Genomic DNA, 17,628 nt, shown 5'->3' on the forward strand with positions numbered 1-17,628 from the left:
CAAACGCTCCCTAAATGTAGAAGGCACAATAGACATAATGGTTTTCAATTGCCTCAACGAGGAGCTATCATGGAAATTAACGACTAATCAACCATGCACTTTCAAAGACCAGATGACTCAAGCAAGGGATTTTTGTAGATGGGATGCCCACAAACTGAACCCCCTGTTGAAAATGAGAGTTGTCTCCACCATCTCACATAGGCAGCCCATGAACGATAGAGATTGGGACCAAAGAAAACCATGAGAGCACTTAGAGAGGGAAACGCTCTCACTGAATGGTCACATAAAAGAGGTCCTATATTGGATAGAGAAGAACGTGGTACATATCAAATACCCCCTAAAGATGAAGCTATCACCTCTACGAAGAAATGGCACATACTGCCACTTTCATAAGAGTGAGGGGCATGACACGGAAGACTGTAAGCAACTTATCGTCAAACTAGAAAAATGGCCACCTAGTAAAAACTGGACCATTTCATGCAAAAATTGGAAAGGTATCTATATCAGAGCCAAAAGATAAGCACGACAAGGACCAAACCCACGAGGCATTATTAATATCCTCTCATGAGGACCCACTCTAGGCCATGCATCCAAAAGAAAGAGGTCATCGGGCAGAGAGGGATCTGATGAGTCTAGATCAAATTTTTCATTCGACGGATGAAAAATACCCCTTAGAGTAGTGCATGATGACACATTGGTGATCAGAATCTAAATCAAAGATTTCAAAGTTCATATGGTATTAGTTGATATTGGAAGCTTAACAAACATGACAAAGAAATCATATAAAGCATTGTGCCTAGAGCCAAGTCGGTTGAGCCCTATACAAGCCCTCCTGATGAGAACTAGCAGATATACAGTCCCTTTGCTTAGAAGTATAATAATGGAGATAGGAGACAATCATCCAACCTAGTGATTGGAAGATGAATTCATGATGGTAGATATCGGTCTACTATATAGTATGATCATAGGAAGACCCTTATTGTCAGACTTGGGAGGTGCTTTATCCATCCAACATTTGGTGTGGAAGATCCCCACATCTAGAGGGATAACTATCACCCAAGGAAACAAGACTGCAGCGCAACAAACATGTTGGTGTATACCCTAGTCCTGACATTATAATCTTGACAACACCATTAATCGTAAGGCAATAATCTATACTATTGGTTCACTTGTGCAAGTCAGCCTTATAAAGTATCCAAGATTAGTTATCTGCTCATGTTTGACGGGTTAAGGACAAAAGCAAGCGAAACCATGAGGCAATAAGATACTATTTCGAAACATCCCTAGTTTGTCATCGTCATAGAAACAATGACGAACCAAAGACTAGTATGTGCTTTAGCTATTAATGGTGTTTCACCGGTCATGGATATTATATATCAGTCAAGGGCATAGGGCTTATGAAACAGTAAACATTGGATCGATCCGCTATGAGAACATCACATGGTTACAATGTGATGAATAATTTTCATGTAATACTCACAGATGAGTCATTTGACCCAAAGTCACTATAATGCCTAGATGAGACACATTATGCTTAGATAATTTGTTTAACAGGTACGTGATTGGATGTCAAGTATGTGATGGTTGGATATGCTCTAAATCATGCTTTAGAAACCATGAGTGAACCATAGAGATTGCTACTCTCATATGGGAGATGGAATATCACCGACCACTTGATTTGTGAAGTTGAGAGGTGCGTGGCCACACCCGAATGAGGCAATCAGAGTTATTGCTCATTCAATCTTATTAATCCACTTAGAGATCAAGAAAGTTCCAAGAACTAGATGAGGGTGACAATGTCGTGCATCAGGGATACCTTGAGATTGCTATCAATCTTTTGATATGAGATATCTATTTGTGCGCCACCTTCCCGACATCTTTTGGTGCCCAACTTTTTTCCATTATAAGGTTTTCGGGGTCTCCGATCACGTTAGTAAGGTTTGTTTTTCAAAATGACCAGCAGAATGTCAGGTTTGCACATAACATACCATTTGATGAGACTGAAACTATTTTCTAAAACACCAAACTAAAGTACAGTTCACAAATTAACAATATTTTAACGATTTGTAGTCCTCGCACAAACAATCTGTAAAACATATTCTAAGTATATTTTAATTAACCTAACATATATGATTATTATATACGAGTAAAAAATGTTGTTTCGAACATAAAACGCGGATCAATTAGACATAATACAAATTCTACGACTTTGATACCAATGGAGGTTTTTACTCAACTAATCATATGATTTTATCGGGTTACCTCTTGAAGCGTGAATAATCGTTGAGATTACAACAGAAAAATTTAAACCACGAACTTGTACTACTAGTCACGCTATTCCTATGCCAAATTTATTAAGGAGGAAGAACGACTGTCCAAGATCTAAATGCAAAGTCCCTTTGTACAGAGAGACGCTCTAGATTGAGAGGGAGAGAGATTTTGTGTTTTCTCTAATTTTAGTTGTCTTAATTGTTCTGATTATGTCTAACTGAACCCTTTATATAGGCCTTTAACAGTACTAATTTTATTAAATTTATTAGACAATCCCCTCCTAAAGTTATCCATTTTACCCCTTGAACTTAAGGGACAATCCATTAGCCACTCCACATCTCTAAAAGTGACACAACACGCCCCTTATTTTTTCTCAATCGGAGATGATTTTAACCACTGGCCTTTCGATTGACTCCCCATATGCAATATGATTTTTCCCTTCAAACAAATTTACCCCTTCTTAGATCATATTTTGCAATAGCCTCTTTAAACTCATACACACTTTGAAATACCATACCGAAAGGTGACGTTGCAAATTTTTATAAAAGGAAAAGCAACATTGTATAAGAGAAGTCAACCGAAAGGGAAGTGGTCTTCACAAGTTAACATATCCTCCGATTGAGAAAAAAAATAAGGGGCATGTTATGTCATTTTCAAGGAGTTGGAGTGGCTAATGGGTTGTCCCTCAAGTTCGAGAGGCAAAGTGATCAAAATGGACAATTTTAGGAGGCTTCGTATGATTTAGGCCTTAATTTCATTATCATTCTAACTTTATTTCTAACACTAAGTTAGATATGAATTAATCTCTCAATACAATTAGGATTCCTCTAATCATTTTTAATAACTCAATTAGATAAAATCTGAACCCGTAAACATTATACTTAAGATTAAGATTGCAACTTTTTACGTGAAAGTTAAATCTGTTCTCTTTCAATAAGCATATAGCTAAATTTGCAATTGCATAAACCTATAGTATATCCAAAGGACAAAACCAAATCAAATCAATCCAAGACAAACACAAAACAAAAATACAACGTCTTTTGTTAATTTTGTCCACTAAATTTATCTAAAAAGTTTAATTGACCCTTTAAACTTTCAAAGTGCTATATTAACCTTTGAATTTGCATAAAAATATTCAGTTAGTCCCATGAACTTGCGTAAAATGTAATCAATTAATCATTCGGTTATAAAAAAAATAAGTTAAATGCGGAAGATATGTTGCACGCATCTTTAAAAAAAAGTAAAGCGACCAAGGTTAATTAGGGTATATGATTCTAATATTAGAGAATGATTTTTTTTATAGTTGAACAAGTAATAACTTTTTTTATATGTTTTAATCTATTTTGTAAATTATATAATAACATTCTAAGGTACGTGCAACACATTTTCCGCATTTAACTTACTTTTTTTTATAACGGATGATTAATTGATTATATTTTACACAAACTCAGGGAGCTAACTGAATATATTATGCAAGTTCATGAGTTATTGGGACGCTTTAAAAATTCAAAAAGCAAATTAAGCTTTTTAAACAAATTCATGGAACAAATGATGTATAAAACCTTAAGTTTAAATATTTTTAGTAGCATCATCATCATTCAGAATGTGTGATCATTCCAACAAATTTAAAACACTTTGATAATATTTTCATGCCTCATGAATGAACTTGCTTTTGCAACAGCTCCAGTCAGTTATGAAAAACATACACCACCGAAATCTTGAAAACCCTATAACTAGATTTGATTCTGTAATTTCTTTTTTTGAATTTCCTCGGCTTCAGCTCACGAATGAAATCTCGAAAACCCCATAACTAGATTTGATTCTGTAGTTCTTCTTCAATTTCCTCGGCTTTGGCTTGTGTAATTAGACCCTCGGAAAGTGTCAATGGATTTACATAACCTTTTCGAGGCATTGTCCTGAAACGATCTCAAACCAAATGTCTTATTCAAATTTGCAAAGTTACTTGTTCATAAGAAAACGAAGAACATAAAGGTAATACTCAGGGGAGTAGGAGAAGGGTGTACAAAAAGCTCTTAAGAGGGTCCAAATTTTTTTATTATACAAATCTAAATAAATTATTATTATTACTTATTGTGTGAAAATTAAGTGAATGTTAACTTATGCAGAAAATTAACGCTCTAAGAGTCTTAGGAGGCCAATTTTTTTTTATTATTATTGTACAAATATCTAACTTAATTATTTTTATTATATTTAATATGTTAAAAATCAAGTTAAAAGTATTTTGGTGTTTCATTCTCTAGAAACATTATTATTATCTGAAAGTATTAATTTTTTTTAATGAATAAGGCCCAATTTTTTTTTTTCATTTAGCACATGATCCCAAAAATATTTAAGACGGCACTGGTAATACCGGATTGGTTAAAAGACCACAACGAGCTCCGATGTTGCTCGCCACAGCGCAAATTGATCAATGATCTTCTGCATTATGTTACAGAACATAAATTTATACAAATTTATTGTTCACCAAAATCTAAAATCTGAAAAAACGAAATTGAAAAATGTAAATAGCATCAATGTATTGGATATGAAAAGCATTGAATTTTGATTTAAATGAGTTATAGAATAAGCAACATCAAATAGTCTAATCCCAAACTTTTATTATCCGTATTAGTTACCCCAACGGGTATACTTTACGAATCTCATACTCGTCCTATTTAGGACCCGTTTGTTTCATACGCTCCTGCTTGTTGGTACTGTTAGGTAGCAGATATTAATCGATTTTTCTGTAAAAATCAGTTGTTTCGAATTTTTACTGAACGTTTTTTTGTCTCCTGTTTAGACTTAAAAGGCAAAAAGCAGTTCCGAAAATTGAAAATAAACGGGCACTTAAATCGCGGGTACGTGCGGTTACACCCTTATCTGTTAAGGACTAATACATAAAATAAAAATATTACAAATTTAATAAACCATCCATAAATAATTCATCTATAAATTTAATAAATATTTCAAATTAAAAAATTCTAAATCAACGTTAATCAATAAAAATAAATTGGCTTAGTGGTAAAAATCAACGGATGAAAGTCAAATATATGGCGGATACTGGATAACGGATACTCTAGGGGGAATTCCCATACCCGTCTGATACTCGTCACGAGTAATGATTTTGAACTTATACCTGTTACATACCATTTTATATAGGATACACATAGTTCCATTAGAGTCGGTACCCATTGCCATCCTTAACTATGACATTATTATCAGAAGCAAATAACAAAAATCATACGAACCTTTAATAGAAAGCAAGAGAATCACCTCGTTATCTCAATCGAACAAGCTGATACACTGGTTCTTGACATCTTGATGCGATCAAAGAATTGAGTTGCAAGTTCATGAAGAAATTTGATAAGTTTTGATACGGTGGCTGTTTTGCAATTTCTATCAATTCAAACTTTTGTGTTTCGGACCATATTTTGCATGGAAACAAGTTAACAGCAAAACTCATGGCTTCTTCGTGTTGTACATTCTTTTTTAGACAAATTCCACTGTTTAGTCCTTTAAAATTGCAATTTAATGAATTTCGGCTTATTTTATAATTTTCCTTAGTCTTCCAAAACTCTCTAAATTTTGAAGGTTATTGATAGACATTCATACGTGAATCAACTATTAATAACGTGTTCTTTGTGATTTTTGTACTGTCACATCTTCCCTATGTATGCCAACCACCTATATAGGCAGTTGCGGAGCCAGGAATCCGTGCTTGGAAGGTGATTTTAGCCCAGCATTTCAAGGTAATTTTTCAAAATCCGGGTAAAATTTTTTTAGCCTCCTAACACTCTAAAGTTTTGTCATTTTGATGTGTTTGACTAAAAAATTAAAAGTGTTTAACGTGAAAAGAGTATACATATTTATTTATTTTTATAAGTATAACGCTAATTCTTAAAATTGATACATTTTTTTTATTTACTTATAGATTTTTTTTATAATTTTCACAAATTAAAATTTAATTCGGAAATTAAGTTATTTGAGCATTAAAAGTAAGAATTTGATTTTTTCTTTTAATGGCAAACGCTCCGCCTGATAACAGATAGTTCAACAAATGACAACATAGTTCTTACATTTTTTTTGCATTCAACAATGAAGAAAAATCTTGCGAAATAGATTTTCGATCAACCCGAAATGACATATGCTGAGTTTTATCTATAGTACTTGTTACTCTAGAATGTGATGAAAGAGAAATTGTCTCTCGCAACAGAAATGACCAGATCATGCATTTTGTAACTTTTAATATTACCAAAGTCATCCTTTTGAACGTCTTGAAAGAATGACAGCCGAAAAAGGTCCATGAAACATCTAAAGCCAACATCTTGATGACACTCATTTGAATTTGGTGACTTGAGTACCCTTGTGCCTTCCAAAGATGTATCAGTTCTTTTACAGGAGTTTTGAAGTCTTTAGGATATAAACTACAATAAGCAAAACAACGCTTATAATGGGAAGCAAGACAATTGTAACTTAACTTAAGAATTGGCAAATATCATTATTGTACACATATCTTCGAGAGTTCTAAGAACTCTCTTAGATAGACGTGTACATGGAATATATTTTTTCCAATTCTTAAGTTGAGTTACAAACGTCTGCCTTCCTATTATAAGCGTTGCTTGCTTATTGTAGCTTATATCCTAAAGACTTCAAAATTCCCGTAGAAGAACAGATCCATCTTTGGAAGGCACAAGGGTATCTCAAGTCAACAGATTCAAATGAGTGTCTTCAAGATGTTGGCTTTAGATATTTCATGGATCTTTTTCGGTTGTCATTCTTTCAAGATGTTCAAAAGTATGACTTCGGAAATATTAAAAGTTGCAAAATGCATGATCTGGCCGCTTCAGCTGCTGGAGAAAATTTCTCTGTATTAAAGACAAAACTCAAAATTTCTCTGTTCCTGACTTCTGCTTGCTCCTGCCATTCTCCTTCAATATGACATCAGTAAAGGTTCACAGGAAATTTAAATCCACAGATGCATCTACAACATGGTGTTACTGAAACTTGATCCGCCACCACAAAGCTAAACGGTATCATTTTTTATATCTATCTGGGGACTAAAGCCGAAAGGAAGCTTGAGATGTGATGCAAGTGCGTTCTAGAGTAAGCAAGGACTGAAAAAAACACACAGCTTGAATATGGTCAGCATATCAAATACTATGAGATTAATATCGGAAGCATACGATAGATAGACGATGTGAACTGATATAGAAAGCAAGAGACAGTAGTATACAATTCCAAGATATTGTAGAGTAATAAGAAGTTGAAATACCTCACGTTGCCATGACACGTCCGCCGTGTTAATCATTGGACAGAGAATCTCTTTCATCTTCTGATGAATGTATGACAGCTATGAGATACCAAAATATACTATGTTAAGTTTCTCTAATTAAACATCATTTTAGAAACTAAATAGAACCTGAAAGGAGCAATGATGCCCAATTCAACTCTTACCCACATCATATGGTGCTTTGCGACGAGCCGTACTACAACTCTGTCAAGATAGCCTAATTTAGAAACACATGCTGTAAGGCTGATCATCTATTCCAGTATTATATTAGAGCATGGAAGCTACCCACCATTTGGGCATCTCCTCCAACCTAAAAAAATTTAACAAGGAGTTCAAAAAACCGGAACCAAATTTGAAGAATATAGTAGAAAGAAATGAAGGTATAGATCAAAAGGGTCATTAAAGAAGCAAACAACTGATCATTTGGAACAGACCTTGTCAACTCCCTGCGATGTGTAGGACAAATAAGGGGCTCTAATCAACATCATGTGTCAGACTGTAAGGGACAAATGCTGACATGATTGCTCAATAAGGCCTTTGTTGAGGCATGGAAGAAGAGCACTAGTTTGCATATTTGTTTGCGTATTTTTCTTAGAATTGCTTCATATCCACTGCTAAATTCAAAATCTCATGCTGCTACCTGATAAACCCTTAAATTTGTCGATCCTCATTTCCGCTTTCTCCTGGCATTATCCTGGAACTATCATTGCATCTATCTGGTATCTAAAACTGCAATGAAGCTTGAGATGTGATTTGAATGAGTTATAGAATAAGCCAGAACGAAAAACAGCTCATAAATGTAAGCATATCAAATACTCTGAGATTAATAGCAGAAGCAAAGACAATCCATATGAACCTTCAACAGAAAGCAAGAGAATCACCATGATAACTCAATTGAACTTTTTGCTGATATATTAATGGATGTGATCTTCCCTCTGTATGCCAACCAGCTGTGTAGGCTTGTTCGATTCCAGAACTGATGCATTTGGCAGATTCCATGTCGTGCTTCAGGTTTTGTGCATTCTGTTAAAGATTATCAATAAAGCATTACTTTCTGCACTGCCAATAGCCTCCACCGAAATCATCAAGAAATCAGAAGGTTATGCATGCCACATTCATCATCAGACAAACAAGCCCCCCTTGTAACAGAGCTTAGCTAGCAGTCGATATGACACTAAAAGTCAACAATGGGACTGAATAAGTAGATGAATAAGTTCAAAATAGCTAGATGAAGCCAGATTCAAGTACTACTCGTATCACATGGTACCTAATTTCAGAAACACATCTTAATCAGGCAGCAGATTTTACTATGGAATCGTTTAGTAAAACTTCGAATTGAATTTAAAAAAATGAACGTATAGATCAAAGGGCGAGCCTTGGCGCAACAGTAAACGTTGTTGTCGTGTGACCGAGAGGTCATGGATAGGAGCGGCCTCTTGCCAAAAAAATTGGCAGGGGAAGGCTTGCCCCAGTACACCCTTGTGGTGGGACCCCTCCCTGGACCCTCGCTTAGCGGGGATGCGTAGTGCACCGGGCCGCCCTTATAGATCAAAGGGCAAAACATGTACATTGGCATATTGAATAGGTCATAAAAGAAGCAAACATTTGATCATTCAGAACTGACCTTGTCAATTCCGACGACAACTAAGGGGCTTTGTGTCAGCCATGCTGTTTCAGGGCAGCTCTTCCATTGATAATGATGATGGTTTTGTTTCAACAACAGTGTTGCATTTCACAAATCTCTCTCTAACCTTAACCTTACGACCCATTTCGAGACCAAATGCAAACTGGTTGGAACTTGAAAAGAAAAGGCGCACCTTTTTTTGCCATTTCGAGACCACCCATAACTCGTTGACGCAAGGCCTCTGTTGAAAACTCATCCAGCAAGTCATCAGCATCATACATGGCCAATTCTTGACTTGAAGATTCTCCATGGACTTCTCCTCCGCATCAAGAAGCACAGCTTTGATTGTTGAAACAGTTGTCTTGAGTTTGTCAAGCTCATCTTTGAGACCCCACCACAGCCCTATCTCCTTCAGCACAGAAGAACCCAACAATGCAATTATTCTACCAGCGATATTATAAAGGACTACTTCTGCCATTAAACACAGGGAGGAATGGATACAAGTAGAAAAAGATGAGAAAAAGGTCTGAACTGTAAATAACAGATCTGAATTTCTTGTGAATAAGACCTGAAAGAGTTGAGAGTTGACCTTTAGCACATGGAAGTATGAAGTCTGAATTTTCTGCGAAGATGACAAAGGACTTGTTTTGGAAAAAGACAAAGGAGATTGTTGATTCCATATTTTGTTTGGTAGCGCCTGCGAATCTGAAGGAGTTGACTACATCTGTAATTTTTTAATTGCATCCTCCAACTTTAACTTATTTACAAAGGTGGCTTTCTTATTTTGATACTTTAAAGTTTAAACTCTCAACTTGTTTTTACAACAATAAGAAAAAAGAAAAGAAAATAGTCACATTTGGATTGGCAAAAACTGAACTGTATATGTTTCACAATTGGACTTTAAAAATCACATAAAGTTTAAGCTATTTTGAATTGGCAAATCCTGCTAGCTATTTAAACCAGGGAAAATGTGTAAAAATATCCCTAAAGTTTACAGCCAAGAGTAATTTTACCTCTAACGTTTTAAATTGTGCAATTTTATACCCCTAACATTGCCATTCAACATCAATTTGACCCTTAACGTTGACAAATTATGTCAACTTCAGACATCATTATGAAACACAGACGTTTTGTTTCTTTTTCTACACCAATTGCATATCAGTTGGTTTTAAAAAAAAAATTCATATTGTTTGTGATTTAATAATACAATTGGAGATTAATATATTTTTTGTGATTTAATAATAGAATTGTGATTTATTCTACACCAATTCCAACTCGTACAAAATACATTATATATATATTTATATGTTTTTTTTTTAAATTTTCACGTCTAATCATATGTTTGTGATCTGTTACTAATGACTGATATAGGGACGTATATGTAAAAGTAGATGACAAGATTCATGATCGAGAAGACAGTTTGATGGATTATTTCTTAAATTAACCTTATATTAGGGTAAATAGCACCATTTTAGACAAACAAACAAACAACAACAAAGCTTTAGTCCCGAAATGATTCGGGGTCGGCTAACATGAACCATCATATAAAACCGTACAATCAAGTCGTGTCAGCGACACAAATTCTCTCCCTCCACTCTGTCCTATCCACTACCATATTCTCCTCAATCCCTAATAAATTCATATCACTCTCGATCACCCTCCTCCAAGTTTGCTTAGGTCTACTACCCCTACCCTTCACCACTACATCCCTTTGCCACTCTTCACTCATAGCACCATTTTAGACGTTAAGGATAAAATTGTTAAACGTTAAGGCTATTTTTACACCGTATGCCCTTTAAATAACAATGATAACAACCAAGTAAATTAAGCAATGACCCTTCCGCAAGCCAATTATCAGATAAAAAAAAGTGTTGCTGCCATCGTTAACGAGTCTTGCAAGCTCCTTTGACCACGACAGAAGCTTCCAAAATGATGCTTTTCCAAGTAAAAGAACTAGAAGCAGTGCGAGAGCTTCCATACTTCGTTAGTAAGGTTCGAGTCCAGAGGGAACTATTATCAGTGAGTATACGCCATCCAAGTTAAGCAAGAAGGGCAATATTCATCTCATGAGCCCGAAGAATTCCCAAGCCACCTGAAGCTCGCAGGGAAGAAACCACATTCCAAGAGACAAGATGGGTTTTTTTCCCCTATGATAAGCTCCCCAAATTAAGCTTCTGTTAAGCGAATCCAATTTATCGCAGATGCCAAGCGGAAGAGATTGGCCGTGACACTAATACTAAGTTACTGTGCTTTTATTGACACAAAAAAGTTAACAATGGAACTGAATAAGTAGATGACAAATCTTTGCATCCTAGTTCAAAATAGCTAGATGATGTTCTAGATGCAAAATATTAGAAACTAAATAGATGCAAAATAGCTAGATGATGTTCCAGATGCAATATATTAGAAACTAGATAGCCAGATGACAATTCTTTGCATCACATGGTGCTACAACTCTTGAACCAAATTTGAAGCATAACATATCAAGAAGCTCGAAAAATGAACGGGAAGACATGTAATTGGCACATTGAATAGGTGATAAAATAATTTTTTATTTTTTTAATTATTTTTTTATTTTTTTATGAAATAAGTTACTTAAAAAAAAGGGTTATAAAAGAAGCAAACAGTTGATCATTAGAAACTGACCTTTAATCAACATCGTGTGTCAGCCTGTTCTGTTTCAGGGTGAAGCCAAGTTTTTAAGTCCCTTCATCACTGCAAGGGACGAGTCACAAGGAGTATAAATTTCAAAATTTCAAACAGTAACCATGTAGAGACATGAACACTCAAAAATACAGTGGATTTAAGCCTTATATCTATCAGTGGATTTTAAAGAAACCATCAAAAGGATTATATTCAATTCAAAAAGGATAGAGATTGAAGAGGAGAATGACATACTCTTTCAGACACACAAACCCACAAATAAGGGGCTTTAATCAACATCGTGTCTCGGCCCGTTCTGTTTCAGGGTGAAACCAAGTTTTTGAGACCCTTCATCACTGCAAGGGAGAAGTCAACAGGAGTATAAATTACAAAACTTCAAAAATAACCATATGCAGTATCCATGTAGAGACATGAACACTAAAAAATACAGATTTTAAAGAAAGGGTGAAAATGATTATATTTAATTAAAAAAGGATGGAGATTGAAGAGGAGAATGACATACTATTTTAGACACACAAACCCACTGATAGATTTGCAGTCAGCTAGCCATTCCTCTGTATACTTTGAAAGCCAATGGTAATATTTGGAATGTGAGAGATCTTAGGCCAATCCTCAGCCATGTTGTTCTTGCATCTTTCTGACAGTTGGGGACAATAATTGATAGTCAAATCTTGTAACATGACGAGGTTGCCCATCCACTCTGGTATAGACGCCAAACTACCACACTGATAGATTTGCAGACGTTGCAGATTGGTAACATATTGAAGCCCCTTTGGTAGAGAAACCAAGTTTTGCATGTTACTAAAATTAACATATTGGAGGACTTTAAGGCTTTGCCACTGCATGCCATCATCATTCTCATCACTAGACAGACTTTTACACGAGCAATCATAAAACTCGAGACGTTGAAGAGAAGGAAGGTATTGCAGCAACTCATCCACTGGACAGTCTTCCATTTCCCAGATTGAAAGATCCTCCAATTGAAAGAGACTAGAGAAAGGTGATGAGGTGAATTGTGATGCTGAAGTTGTCGTCATATTCAGTACTTCCATCAGAGATTTTATTCCGTCTTTCATCAGCGTCAGTATTTTAAGCTTCGGAAAAAGTGGCATGTAAGTCAAGCTAGGACAACCTCCAATTTGGAACTCATGAAGACAAGGAAAGCAAGGCAACTCTTCCATTGATAACGATGTTGGTTCCGTTCCAACATCTGTCTTGCATCTCACAAATCCCTTCAGATTGGGGCAGTCTCTCAGAGTAAGATATGTTAGGGAAGGAAAGAATGACGAAGATCCTCCGTTTTCAAAATTTACAGAAACATCTACATACTCCAGATTAATTAAATCATAAACCGATAACTTTTTAAGATAAGGGAGTTGATCAAATGGTGGGAGCCACTGTATGCTTCTGCAATCGCCAAAAAGAACGGAAACTAAATTAGTGACAGATGGTAGCCAGCTTGGAGGCCGTACTCCTCTATAACGGTACACCGACAATCCTTTCAAACTTTGGTGCGGGCATACTGCTTCCAATCCCATTTCATCATTAGCAACATCATCTGCACTGCAATTATCATTACCATGTTCAAAGTCAACCCACTCTAATGTCAATTTCAAAAGTTGTTTCTTGGCACTCAAATTAGCTGCCTTAAATTCAAATGCAGCATTTTTCACGCATTTCAAATTCGTGATTCTCAATGCACCTCTCAAGTTGTTTAATGCATGTAGTTCATCAAGCCCACCGCTATACTTGGAGATAGAATCATCCTCAGCTATTACAAATAATGATAATTTTTCAAGTCGTGTCAGTTTTCCAATACCCTGTGGCATATGAGTCAACCCACTACAAGCGTAATTGTCAAGATCGGTAAGATTAACCAACTTTGTGATATTGTTCGGCAGTTGCGTGAGCTTTAAACAGAACCTTAATTGCAACACTTGTAAGTTGTGTAGATTGGTGATTGAATCTGGAAGTTTCTTTATATCTTCATTGTTGGACAGATCAAGATATCTCAGGTGCTTCAATTTATAAATGGAACTTGGCAGTTCATTAATTTTCAAGGAAGATAAATTAAGCACCCTCAAACATCTCAAATTACAAAACACGGAATCAAGTTCTTCTTTGTTGATGTGAACCAATCCATAAACCAACGGTAACACCGTTCTTATCTTTTTTGCTTTCACCAATGAAGAAAAATCTCGTGAAATAGAGTTTTGGTCAACACGAAATGACATATGTTGAGTTTTGTCTTTAATATGTGTCATCTCAGAATGTGATGTAGAGAACTTGTCCCCGGCAACTGAAGTGGCCAGATCATGCATTAAATCATGCATTCTGCAATATATGATATTACCAAATTCATCCTTTCCAACATCTTCAAAGAACGACAACCGAAAAAGATCCATGAAACATCCATAGCCAACATCTTGAAGACACTCATTCGAATCCGTTGACTTGAGATACCCGTGTGCCTTCCAAAGACGTATAAGTTCTTCTACATGAATTTTAAAGTCTTTAGGATATAAGCTACAATAAGCAAAACAGTGCTTATAATGGGAAGGGAGATGGTTGTAACTCAGCTTCAGAATTGGTAAAATATCATTCCTGTACACAGTCGAGAGGAGTTGATTTTTGTACAAAAGCCATTCAGACTCCAAATCTTTAGAGCACAACATTCCTCCTACTGCTCTAATGGCTAAAGGAACGCCATAACACTTGGCTACAATTTCCCTTCCTATAGCTTCATGGCTTAGATTCGGCACTTGCCCTAGCTTGAACGCTATCTGTTTGAACAACGACCAAGCCTCATTTTCAGTCAGACCTCTTAATTCATGTATAGAGATTGGCTGACTCATCTCTGCAACCTTTCTAAGTCGTGTAGTAATTACAATCTTACTTCCTCTTGCACCACCTGCTAACAAGTCTTTTAAGTTGAGCCATTTACTCATATCCTCATTCCACACATCATCCAACACAAGTAGATATCTTCTACCATTAATCTTTTCATGGAGAAGATTTTTTAATGGGTCCATCTCAGCAATTTTTGGTGTCCTTCCAGTTGCAGATTCTAAAACTTTTTTCACCACTAATTGCACATCATAATCATCAGACACACAGACCCACATCCTCAACTCAAAATGGTTTTTGACCTTGTCATCATTATATACCAACTGAGCAAGTGTAGTCTTTCCCAAACCCCCAATACCAACTATGGGAACAACGGACACATTCTCTTCGTAATGAGAAGAGAGTAAAAGCTCCACAATTGCCTCCTTTTCATGATGTCTACCAACAACAACTGCAGGTGCAGATGAGTGAGTTTGGTCCCTGCCCTTAGAAATAAAAACCCTTTCAACATAATGCTCCTCTAAGTGGAACTTTCTATTTGCAGCAATTTCATCTAATTTATCGCTAACAGCCTTAATCTTATGACCCATTTTGAGATTAAAAGCAAACTGGTTGGAACTTGAAAAGAAAAGACGCACCTTTTTGGTGGTTTTAGAACCACCCATAACTTGCTGACGCAAGGCCTCGGTTGAAAACTCATCCAGCAAGTCATCTGCGTCATACATGGCTTCACTCAACATTGCAAGCCAATTTTTTACTTGAGGATTCTCCATGGACTGCTCCTCCGCGTGAAGAAGAACAGCTTCAATTGTGGAAACAGTTCTCTTGAGTTTGTCAAGCTCATCTGTAAGACCCCAGCACAGCTCTATTTCATTCAGTACTAAAGAACCCAATTTTGAAATGAGTCCAACAGCAATGTCGGAAATGATTGCTTCTGCCATTCTAGAGGGTCAGTAAAGGAAACAAGAGCTGTAAATTGGGATGATTTCAAGAAATTAACACAAGGAGAGGATAGAACAGAGAGAACTCAGAGAAAAGAAGATCTGACCTTTAGCAAATGGAAGTATCAAATCTGAATTTGCTGTGAAGATGCCAAAGGAGTTGAGTAGCAAAAAGACAATGGAAGTTGTTGATTCCATCTTTATCTTTGTTTCTTAGTGCCTGCCGGCCGGCTGATCCACTTTTACAGGAAAGGGAAAAAACTCAAAACTTCATTCGAAAAAAAATTTAGATTCTCAGCTATTTTGATAGTTTAATAAAAACTGAACAGTAAAATGTGTCATAATTGGAGTTTAAAGATCAAATAAAGTTCAAGCTATTTTGATAGTCTATTTTAGAAAATGAATCATAATAGTTTCACTTCGGCAGCAAAACCCTAATACATCTATGAAATTCAGTAATCATGATAGAGTAATTGAATTTCCCCCTTCTTCCCCGCCATTACAACCCGAACCAGGTCTTATTTCCTATGAATCATAATAGCTTGATCTCTCAATTGAAGAAGAAGAACCAAAACTAGTGTTATTGCTTTTCTTTCTATTGCTCAAATTGATTGAACAATCAAATATCCTCAATTACAATTATGGATTTTGCTGTTGTCTTCATCAGAAGTTTTCTGACCTCTGAATTCCTATGAACTTCTATCAATTCAAGATCATAAATATCATACCCAATATAATTAGCCTTCAAATCCTTCATGATTTCTTTCTTCTTCGCCGGGTCCATAGCTAGAGTATCGAAAGTGTTCTGATGCTTAAACGGAAAGACTCCTATGGAGCCCTCTCGAATCTAGAGGCCCTCCTCTCGAATTCGTATACAACAATCTATCTTGACTTCTCCGTCGGATATCATTCGCTCTCTCCATGATGTAATCGAGAATTAGGGCTTTAACCTTCTCGATTCGGAGAGTGAAACCTCTATTTTCCTCCGGCAATGACCACCAGGAGAATGTCTGAGCTTGCCGTTGAGTCACTGACGTGCTCCCGATGGTCAATAACGCCATTAAATGGAGTCATTATTGATCAGCCCGAAAGCAATGACGCTAGAGTTGAGAGCTCGAGTGAGACTCAACCGGCTGCCGGAGATGGATATGTAGGAGCTGAGATAAAGCTGGACCGCGTTGTAAAGCTCGTTCACGATTTGAGATCTCTAATGCCAGTGCTTGAAAGGGTGATCAATGAGATAAAGGGTGGTTGGAAGCTCGTCTGAGTAACAAAATTTTTCATGGCAAGGTTTGATACTTTTTGGCATACTTAATTTTTCAGGCTTGGGGCCAATTGGTTTGATGTTACGATTTGCTTCGGATATAAAATGTAAATAGAAAGCGACTAAATAAACCCCTAATTTCAGATATAGAAGGCAATCAGATATAAAAGGGAAATAAGAAGTCAGTAAAAAGGTAAACTAGAAGTGAAAAGTAGATAACTAAACATCCTCATAATACATGGCATGCATTCTGAACTTGTTGGGAAACATTTGGCACCCTGAATTTTCAAAAGATCTTGATAGCTCATTTAAATTGTATAAAATATTCGATTAGCCTTATAAACTTGCATAAATTGTAATCGATTAATCACTCTATTATAAAAAAAAATAAGTTAAATGCGAAAAATATGTTGCGCTTGCCTTAAAATGTTATTATATAATTCACAAATTAGATTAAGAGCCTGTTTGCTAATTGATGTTACTGTTTATGGTTTGCTGTTGGAAAAAGCTGGTTTTCCAAAAAGGAATGATTCTCTAGTTTTGTAAAAAAAAAACTATTTTTCAGCTATAACAGTCAAACATGAGCTCACTAACCAAACACTTAAAACTCTCCCTTTTGAACTGAAAAGGCAAACAGGGCCATGAAAATGAGCAACCAAACGCCACCTAAAACATATTTAAAAAATTCTTACTTTTCAATTATAAAACATTTTCTTCTCTAATGATG

General features: G+C 36.0%; 1 protein-coding gene across 22 annotated transcripts; it reads right to left on the reverse strand.

Annotated features, from left to right (window-relative positions):
- Nucleotides 1-6,257: 6,257 nt before the first annotated feature.
- On the reverse strand, nt 6,258-16,977 carry LOC136227995 (putative disease resistance protein RGA3). Of its 22 annotated transcripts, none has more exons than XM_066016815.1 (13): nt 16,366-16,977; nt 15,745-15,876; nt 15,335-15,638; nt 12,352-15,176; nt 12,084-12,184; nt 11,832-11,900; nt 9,775-9,882; nt 9,186-9,594; nt 8,443-8,584; nt 7,996-8,290; nt 7,726-7,871; nt 7,544-7,621; nt 6,259-7,385 (listed from the first exon to the last, which is right to left on the reverse strand). In XM_066016815.1, the coding sequence occupies exons 3-4, from the start codon at nt 15,415-15,417 to the stop codon at nt 12,392-12,394; spliced, it is 2,868 nt and encodes a 955-aa protein (XP_065872887.1). In that variant the 5' UTR covers nt 15,418-15,638; nt 15,745-15,876; nt 16,366-16,977; the 3' UTR covers nt 6,259-7,385; nt 7,544-7,621; nt 7,726-7,871; nt 7,996-8,290; nt 8,443-8,584; nt 9,186-9,594; nt 9,775-9,882; nt 11,832-11,900; nt 12,084-12,184; nt 12,352-12,391. The 22 variants fall into 22 exon arrangements, with proteins under 22 accessions (XP_065872891.1, XP_065872878.1, XP_065872887.1 ...); XM_066016810.1 differs by having other exon boundaries at nt 9,186-9,656; XM_066016817.1 differs by having other exon boundaries at nt 9,186-9,587; nt 9,775-9,890.
- Nucleotides 16,978-17,628: the final 651 nt, after the last annotated feature.

This window comes from Euphorbia lathyris, chromosome 4 (assembly GCF_963576675.1).
Source record: "Euphorbia lathyris chromosome 4, ddEupLath1.1, whole genome shotgun sequence".
NCBI lineage: Eukaryota > Viridiplantae > Streptophyta > Magnoliopsida > Malpighiales > Euphorbiaceae > Euphorbia > Euphorbia lathyris.

Bases quoted from the DNA above. Each gene is read 5' to 3' on its own strand.
- LOC136227995 (XM_066016819.1), bottom strand. From the start codon at position 15,417: ATGACGCAGATGACTTGCTGGATGAGTTTTCAACCGAGGCCTTGCGTC. The intron at 15,177-15,334 runs GTGCGTCTTTTC...TTCTAAGGGCAG, and splicing joins GTTCTAAAACCACCAAAAAG to GGACCAAACTCACTCATCTG.